Source organism: Gambusia affinis, linkage group LG06 (assembly GCF_019740435.1).
Source record: "Gambusia affinis linkage group LG06, SWU_Gaff_1.0, whole genome shotgun sequence".
NCBI lineage: Eukaryota > Metazoa > Chordata > Actinopteri > Cyprinodontiformes > Poeciliidae > Gambusia > Gambusia affinis.
The window spans coordinates 16993626-17003261 of NC_057873.1; the positions used below are offsets into that span (position 1 = coordinate 16993626).

The 9636-nt window shown below is 39.9% G+C and overlaps 1 protein-coding gene across 1 annotated transcript; it reads left to right on the plus strand.

Annotated features, from left to right (window-relative positions):
• Positions 1-711: 711 nt before the first annotated feature.
• Positions 712-7233, plus strand: taf15 (TAF15 RNA polymerase II, TATA box binding protein (TBP)-associated factor). The gene is made up of 16 exons (XM_044120158.1): positions 712-869; positions 1516-1540; positions 1754-1787; positions 1876-1966; positions 2091-2148; positions 2235-2500; positions 2584-2776; positions 4569-4603; positions 5130-5162; positions 5264-5373; positions 5497-5626; positions 5699-5803; positions 5884-5956; positions 6033-6121; positions 6223-6358; positions 6861-7233. The coding sequence occupies exons 1-16, from the start codon at positions 860-862 to the stop codon at positions 6898-6900; spliced, it is 1428 nt and encodes a 475-aa protein (XP_043976093.1). The 5' UTR covers positions 712-859; the 3' UTR covers positions 6901-7233.
• The last annotated feature ends 2403 nt before the right edge of the window (positions 7234-9636 follow it).

Sequence of the window (9636 nt, forward strand, 5' to 3'; positions counted from 1 at the left end):
GCAGGAGAAGTACTCTTACACTCACAGTCAGCTCTACAATTGAATGGGTTAGTTCAGAACATATTTATGTGTTAAAATTACCTAATCAAAGTCTATGCCTTAACCCAAATGGAAATCTGTAGTAAATAATAATAATTTGACATTTGAGATTGATCTAATTTGCAAAGAAGAGAGGGCAAAGATATTAAGTCTTTAGATGTGCAAAGCAAGTATACTTAACTCAAAAGAGTTGCAGTTGTCACTTAAGTGAAAAAGTCACTTTACAGAGTTCACTGAATAGAATGCATACAAGTTTAGACTTGTATGTACCCAACATTTCAATGCTATTATTTTTTCCTCCAGTTCTGCACTACGTGGTGTTGGGCTGTTGCATAAAAATCCCAATTCGCAATTGTGGTTGTAGTAACACAACAAAATGTTAAAAACTATTGCAAATGTAGAGAGACACCTACTACCTTCTGGGTGTTGGAACTGTTTGGGTGTTTTCTTTATCAGTATTTTCATAATACTGATATCATTAGTATTACACACGGTGTCTCAGAAAACATGTAAAAAATCACATGTATGAGAACTTGCCAATGCTATACTGATAATATATTAAGGATTTTTGTTTTCTTTCTTGTGTTGTTGGGCTTGTCTTTAATGCTTTTAAACAGTAGGAGGCGATGTTGAGAGACATGTTTGAATGTGAGGTCTGTGGATTGGCCACAGCCATAGAAGCAGACAGAGCAGCTAAAGGGAAGTACTGCAGCGTGCTCGGCTCAGTTGAGCTGTGTTGTGTCAGTTTCTGCTTTTAACGATCTGAAAACAGCAAACAGATCTGTCCTTTTTAAACTAGCTGCACGCATATCGGCACACAATGGCCACTGGTAAGTGCAGCTATATTCTTGGATGCCCTTTTTGCCTGTTTTTCTCTTAAAGTAGGTCAAATTGCAATGCGGCTTTTTTAGCCGCGAGGCCGTACGGCGGTGCCGTCTATTACATGGAACATAACCGATGTTTAAAAAGAAAATTCAGCCTTCTGTGCAGCTTTGTCTTCCTTATATTGGAAATTTGGCTTAACCAAAGACAAATCATTCATCTTAATACATTGGTATTTGTTGAAGTAGTTTTAAATATTATATGACTATATTGTAAGTATTCAACCTGCAACGAGTCGATTGTTGCTAACGAACTTGAATGCGTCATTGTTTATACCGAAAATGTTGTTTTTTCCATTTAAACAAGAAGCTGTTTTATTGTTATGTGATTCTATACCTTAATGTAGAGGGGACTTGTACGTATATACTATTCCACAAAGTCCACCAACTGTATACATTTAAAAAATGATTCATTTTGTTTCCAGTAAGTAGTCTGAGCCGGAGCTTGATTAGGGCGCCATTTTCTTGCGTGCTCGCCTGGGCCCTACTTCATTGACCCATTTTAACTCTGCTCTCATTCTTAGTTAAATTCGTGAAGATGCGCTATTTAATAAACGTTGTGGGTAAATTTAGCAATGTTTTTTTCTACTTTCAGATTCAGGCTACGGTGGCGCACAGAGGTAATTATATACTCACTCAAAACATTGTTTCACAAGAAGATGCAGAAATGTAAACAATTCAATTTTGTCCAGTATAAATAATCCTAATATTTCCTTTGAATTTTTGTAGCAAGAATCTTTTTCAGTCTGTTGGCATGTTTCTTTTCAGTAGTTGAAATATATTTGAAAATTTCTAATTTTTATGAGCTGAATTTGAATGTATTTTGTTGGCAGCTATGGGTCATATGGAGGTCAGCAGGGTGGACAGGTAAAATATTTTCTAAAGCAGACCATCAGTCCATTTTATATCAACTTTATTGGTTATATTTATTTTAATTCATGCCTCTTAATTACAGGGTTATGGACAAGGAAATGGTGGGGCCAGTGGTTCCTATGGAGGACAGAATTTTGCAGGCTATGGTCAACAAGGAGCGCCGCAAGGTTCAGGTAATGTAGTTCATTGTTAAAGCTGTTGAGAGACTAGGAATCTCTTTGTATTTCTAACCCTTAATCTATGTTAAATACCTTAAGAATTAAATTAAAATGTGACTTATCCTATTTGTTTTGACAGAAGGTTATGGTCAATCTCAGCAACAAAGCTATGGCACTTACACTCCAGACTCAACTGGGTAAGTTGATTGGACTGACTCTACAGCTGCAACATTAATTTAAGTCTTGGGTGCCTGTTTTACTATCCTCCTTTCTTTAAACAAAGGTATGGCGACAAGTCTGCTTCTTACGCCCAGCCAGCAGCTGCGTCTTACGGTGGACAGAGTCAGGGAAGTGGAGGCTATGGCCAGCAGAGCTCCTACGGCGGACAGAGTGGTGGTTACGCCGGAGCACAGGCGCAAGGAGCTAGTAGTGGCGGTGCCACCTATGGCCAGCAGAGCACCTATGGTGGACAGAGCACTGGTGGATATGATAGCAGCCAGGGCCAAGGAGGTGGAAGCGGTGGCAGTGGCTATGGAAGATGGAGTGAAGGTATGTACATATTTTAGTTGTAGTCAGAATTTTGTTTTATTCACATCCTTTAGTTACACCATGTCACACTTTTGTTCTGTCAGGTGAAAGTGGTGGTCAGGGCGGAAGGTTTGGCCGCGATAGTGGAGACCGCTCAGAAGGAGGTGGCGGCTTCAGGGGCAGAGGCCGCGGTGGCTTCGATCGAGGCGGTTACGACCGTAGTGGTGGCTATGACCGTGGGGGCTATGATCGTGGCGGTTACGACCGTGGTGGCAGAGGTGGACCTCCTGGTATGGGGTAAGTTGCACAGTGCCACTACCCCCCAGGTATCTCTATGTATTTGTAAATGAGTAACAAGTTGTTGTTTAACACATTACCTTTCAACTACAAAACAATCCATGTAGATGGATTTGAACTATCGCATCAGCTTTGTGCTCCAGACCCCCCATGTTCTGGTAATATTTATTTAAATTTTCCATGAGTCCATTTATGATCCTTTGAATGACCCATTTCGCAATGATCTGCTTTATGCTTCAGGTAATTCAGTAAAATGCGTGTGTTGAATCTATTCAGGTGAAATGATGGATGCCTGTTCATGGTGGCAACCAGATCAGTGAAGGTCATATTTAATGAAAGAGTAGGTTCTGATATGAACCCAGACAGGAGCAAGAAGATGCTGCATTTTAAGTTACAGGAGGTTTTGACCAGTTCACAATACTGACATGAAGTATTGTAAAGGTTTTTTCTTTTCTTTTTTTTTCTGGTTTATTTCTTTCGTAAGTGCCAAAAGTTTATATTTTACGTGGCAAGTTGCAACATGTTACCTTAAGGGACTTAATAAGACAAATCAGTCTTATTCATGTCCACTTGTTTCTAATCCAAAACTAGATTGAAGAAGTCAGTTTTGTAGCCTCATTCACAATCTGCCAGTATGATTCCTGTCAGGCAATCATATGCTATGCTTTTTATTTGTATTTGGGGACAAAGAGGGTGAGCAGAACATTATGCAGAGGAACACTAATGGGTTTTTTTTAGCCCACAAGCTGCAAGTTTTTCTTCATACAGAGCCTGGTAGTAAGACTTCTGACAAGCTTTTATGAAAATGTCTTTCAGACCAAAAAGTCTGTCTTGTTTAAGCAGCACCATGCGTGGTAAATATCAACTGAGACACAATGACACGGTTTCTTTGACAAAACAAAAACAAGTCCAATGGAGAGTTGAGCTTCTATACTGAGAACTTCTTTCACATTTTGTTTTCATCATTTAACAAAATGTCAGTTTCACATCAAGATTTAGGAAGATATGAGCTCAGATTACCTGATTATTGTTCTTTTTTTTTTTTTTTTTTAGTGTAGCATGAAGCTACTTGGTAGACTACAAAGAGGGATGTAACCAATAAACAAATATTCTCTTGTACATGAATCTGATATTCTAAACATGTTAATACCTGATGATTTTACAGAATTACTTTGTTGTAATGCTGCATTAAGGAGAGCAGGTAAAAGCTTTTGGTAGAACAGTTGTATTCTATATATAGACCTGGAGACTCATCATCAGCTACTTCACATTCAGCCAGATTCATTAAAGTATTGTGTATTTGACAATGGTCAGCCTGTTTACTGTGTTAACATGGATCTACATTTTATACTACAGGTGTTGAGAGTGAATGAACTAAAACTGGGACCTCAGTTAAAGGATCTTTAAAAAATGAAATCGTTTGAAGATTGCTCATTGGTTACTGCACTCCTTCGCTCCAATCTGGCTTTTGATTTGGAAACAAATTCAGCTGGTTCTCCAGCTTTTGGTATCCAATCTGGTTTTGTCAATCAAAAGGACCAAATTGTGTGTAAATGGCGACCCATTGACCTGTGACTGTCTACACTCATCTGCCAGGATGTTCAGTCAGAACTTCCTGGTCATCTGTGTATTGATCTGTAATGCCAAAGACTAACTCATTCATCGTGTGAGACATTTCCACTGTAGTCGCACACCCTGGCAGGAGTGCAAACTGGTGTGGATGTAGGGGAGCTTTGAGCTCTCGGTTGGAACAAAGGAAAGGCCATCATGTCTTCAATTTTTTCCTCTGCAGAGGTGGTGACCGTGGTGGCTACAAAAATTTCGGTGGTAAGTGACGAGCATCAGAACTGTGTCGGTGGGGGAGGAGAGAACTTGAGTTAGAAAAAAAAACAGAAAAGGGGGTTTAAGAAAAAAAAAATCTCAATGAATGCCACCATTCTCATGTCCAGATTCCCAAGGAACTCCACCTAATGCTATTTCTCATAAATGACTTCAGATATGGTAAAGAACTTGGAGTTGTAAAATAATGGTAATACTGCATGAAGACGGGGATGATTGTAAATGAAAAGGTGTTCCAAGGACCAAGAAGAGTAAACCTAAACGGGAGACATTTTTGGTGGTTTTCATTTCTGGTATAAGCTCAAAGAAAACGAGCAATTCTGTTCTTGTTGCAAGGTAATGGTATTGGTGATGCAACGGTACAAAAACTCACATCAGTACAGCTGTAAACATGGATTTTTGTTAAAGTTATCACTAAACTTTGGTAGGGCTGATTGTGTAAAACTCCACAGATTGGTTTGAAGAACTTATGTTCCTAAAGTGTTCTTCTTTTATCCGCTTCTCTGTTGCATAGGCTCTCGAGATTATGGCTCAAGGGATGACTCAGGTGGGTTTTTCTCCCTTAAATCTTGATTAATTTAATGAGCATTTACCCAGTCTAGTTTCTCTCTGTGTTGGTGTATTCCTGAAACTTCATTTTCTCCACAGGTGGGGAGCAGGATAACTCTGACAACAACACCATTTTCGTACAGGGACTTGGAGAAGATGCGACTGTTCAAGAAGTTGGAGACTTCTTCAAGCAGATTGGCATCATCAAGGTACAGAGTTGGTGTAGCTGCCTCTTTTATGAAAATTATTTGAAAGATTCTCCTAAGTAAGCCAGCAACTGGAACTACATGACGCAAAACGCTGATTATAGCCATGCTTTTTATGTCTTTTAGGTAAATAAGAAGACCGGCCAGCCGATGATCAATATCTACTCTGACAAGGCCACTGGCCGACCCAAGGGAGAAGCTACTGTGTCCTTTGATGACCCTCCATCAGCTAAAGCTGCTATTGATTGGTTTGATGGTAAGGACACTCATTACTTTGAGCGTCTTGGCTTGTTTAGCTTCTTCTTACATGTTGTGGTTGGACTTGCAGGAAAGGAATTCAATGGCAAACCCATCAAAGTCTCATTTGCCACTCGCAGAGCTGAGTTCACCCAAAGAGGAGGGTTCAGAGGTGGACGAGGAGGTGGAGGTGGAGGTGGGTGCTTTTCAGCTTGAGTAGCAATAGCATTACTGGTGGTGGTTTAATGTTGACCAACAGAGTTTATGTCTGGTCAGGATTCAGAGGTCGTGGCGGTGGAGGAGGACCCAACTTTGACATAAAGGGAGGCGACTGGCCGTGTCCTAACAGGTTAGCCCTTTTATTACAGAAATAATGATTATGACTGGTGAATGTGATGATGATAAGTAACGCTTTCTACCAACAGCTCTTGTGGAAACATGAACTTTGCAAGGCGGCAGGAGTGTAACAAGTGTGGAGCACCCAAACCAGAAGATGCTGGATTCGGAGGAGGAGGTTTGTTTTTTTTTTTTTTTACTGTTTTACTTAACATACGTGACTATTTAGTGTAAAATGTTTTACATTGTTCAAAACCATCCTGTGTTTACCATGTACAGATCGTGGCGGTAGAGGAGGATTTGGAGGCGACCGAGGTGGAGGCTTCAGGGGCCGTGGGGGTTTCCGTGGCGGAGACCGTGGGGGCTTCGGAGGCGGCGATAGAGGATTCGGAGGTGGCTACAAAATGGGAGGAAGGTATGTTAAAGATTGAGTTTAACAGAAGATATCTCTTGAAAGCAGCTTTATTTCTGGATGTAGTTTTGTTGTGTGGCCACTAGATGGCATAGCCTGGTTGAAGATTGGAGGCAAAAGAAATTTAAAAGCCGTTGCTGAATTTAGGCATCCTTTTTCACCTGATATACATCAACTAAAAACAAATACATTCATGAAGTACTTTTTGTATAAACAGTATACTGTGAATGGATTTCATAAAATTAACTTTCAATGTTTTTTTTTTTGTTTGTTTGTTTTGTTTGTTTTTTTTTACCCCCTATGACCTTGTTAAAGGACGCCCTAATTTATGTTTAGGAGAAACAAAGTGATGTAAAACCGTCCGTGGAAGGACGTACAACATCCTTGAGATTCAGAATGCAAGCTTGACATCACGTCTCCCTTTAATTGCTGCTTGTCCAATGACACGAGTGAATGGCCTTTTAAGAATTCAGCTCATGGCACATGCTCTGTCCTTTTTCCTCAGGGGTGACCGACGAGACGACAGAAGAGACCGGCCATACTAGGAGTTGAAAGACACCATTCCAGCCCTTGACTTTGCCATTGGAGGGTGGGGAGGGGTCCTAGTGTAGAGAACACTTGTGGGAGGGGTAATAAATCATCATTAGTCTTTTTAGCTTATTCATCCTAAGTATTACTGTTCATCTGTGATTGAGGGATGCATTGAGCTAATGTGAAAGAGGTTTGGGGGCTGATTGGCACTGTTGGCATGTTGTCACATTTTTGTTTGTTTTTTTTAATTTTTATTTCTGTACATTTTTGTTCCCTTTGACTGTAGATGCAGATGGTTTGAGCTAGACTGTCTTTTTTTGTATGAATGGAATAAAATGTTTTACCTATGTTCTTTCTGACTTTCTTTAACGTTTTTTTTATTAAATCTGGTTGTTTTAATAAAAGTCTTCCTTTTTCAAGTGCCTCTAAATGAACTAGAAACCAAAGTGATTTAATTCAAACAGTGAAGGTAGTATAAATCAGAAGTTTGATGTTTGTTTTACACCAAATGAATGGAAGAAGCTGTTTTACGTTTTCAATCATATCCATGGAAAACTGAAAGGCTTTAAAGGAAATCCCATTGAAGGGATTTGGATGGTTTTAAGGTGTGGACCTGCAGATGAAACCAGGTTTAAGAGCCACTCCCCACTTTGTCCATGACATGATCTACGTCAAGTTTGGGATTTTTATTTTGAATCCAAGGCGACAGTCTGGAGAAAGTGGAGAGGCACAGGATGTCACTTGAGATTTCCGCCCTCTGTGATGATCACTTGAATTCAAGTCAGTGCAGATATCTACCAGAAAGTTTTACAATATGTCCTCTCTTGCTGATAAGCTTAACTCATTTAATCCCACATTTTTTCCAGATATGAAAATATTCAAATCAGATGGCAAAAAACTGGAAAAATTATGAAATTGTGTGTTTTACGATCGGTCACAATTGTTACTGGTGGGATGATATGGTGTTCTTACTGAGATGAGCTAAAAGTACCTTTCCAAATAGAAAAGTTCATAAAAGGTGAGCAATGTTTCTTTATTTGAATATATCTTTCCACAGCATCATTTTAGTGCAATGTTTGCTCTGTAAAGTACAAATTTGATTATCTGTTTATTCTAAACTAAGGTAAATTTGAGTGCTTGAGTGTTCATGCATAATTATATTGAACTTCAGTCAGTTGTAGTGTTATCACATTAACCTAGATCATAAAGATAACCTCTATAGTAGAGGCCTTCATTTATATTATTGAAAGTCATGAACATTTGTCTGTCACACAGTAATAAACTTAGTCCAGGGGTCTACAACTCCAGGGATAGAGAGCCGGTGAAATGCATCTTTTCCATCTGTCTCTGCTTCAATACACCTGAATCAGGTGATTAGCAGGACTCTGGAGAACAGGACTGCATACTGAGGAGGTGATCCATTTAATTCAGGGACACACCTGAAAGTGACAGGATACTGGACCCCAAGGTCTGGATTCAAAGGCCAGTTGTTTGGCTCCTTTTCACCATTTGGTGACTTTGGTATTCAATTTTGGGTTATTTCATCCCTTCCTTAATTTCCATGATCTTTCTTGAAGCACTCAAAGTGCAATAAAGCCTTGAATTTCTCCCAGGCCTGTGTGGAACAAAAGCAACATCTCTGGAAACGATTCATGCATTGACTGACCAGTGAGTGTCTTGGTCACATCTTGTCATATCTAGAAGAGAAGTGTCCATTTGAGATCTCTTTCCATGTCAGTATGCCAAACTGTTTGCAGTACCCAAACCTTTGCTTAAGATAATAAGCCACAACCTGTGAGTAGGTGAGCAAATCGGTCATCCCTCCTACGATACATTTGTAAAACAACATCTATAAGGTAAATGGCCCGTACTTATATAGTTCTTTGTCATGACCTGAAATTGCTTTTCACCACACAGTCATTCACCCATTCACACACACATTTACACACTGATGGCAGTAAGCTACCATATTGTAGCTCCAGCTTCACTGGCACAGTTTGACAGAAGTAAGGCAGTCATACCCTGACTACCACCGGCAGGCATTGCAGGTGAATTGTCCTCTTGATCAAGACCACAACGACTGACACAGACAAAGTGGGGATCCAGCAGCCAACCTACCAGTTACAAGATAAACTCCAACCTCCTAAGCTACAGTCATCCTATTTACAAGTGTGCTGTTGAGATGGACCTGATCATGACTCTACCTTGAGGGGATTTGGTCATGAAGGTCTACACCTCTCATGTGCTCATTGATCTATTTCACGTCAGTCTCTTTCTCATCGTTGTTTCTACTGTGAAAATATTGTTGTCTTTCTAGTGGACCAGCGGTTTCTCATCTTGTGTCAGAACCTCATTTGGATCCTCTTTAGTTTTAAGGGGTGCATCAAAGAGACTGTGGAGTGCAAGAAATTAACAAAGTTCAAACCTTGTTAAAAAGAGAGAACAAAACACAGCTTTGTTACATCTGTACAGATGGAGAACTCAGAAGAGAGATCTAACTAGACAAAGGAGTCATCTCTCTTTATATACTGTATACTGCCCTTCGTACACAGACAGGGCGTTATCGCCGATATTCTTAAAAAAGCTTATCAGATTAATACACATAGTGAGAAAAATGCAACCTTTAGTTAAAAACCAGTTTCAGGCAGAATATTCTGTGCCTAATAATAATCACCCAGCCGTTGGGTCTGGTCTGTCACTCCGGAGGTATGATAGTTATTACTTATCGCCTGTTGCTAGGCTTCTGACAC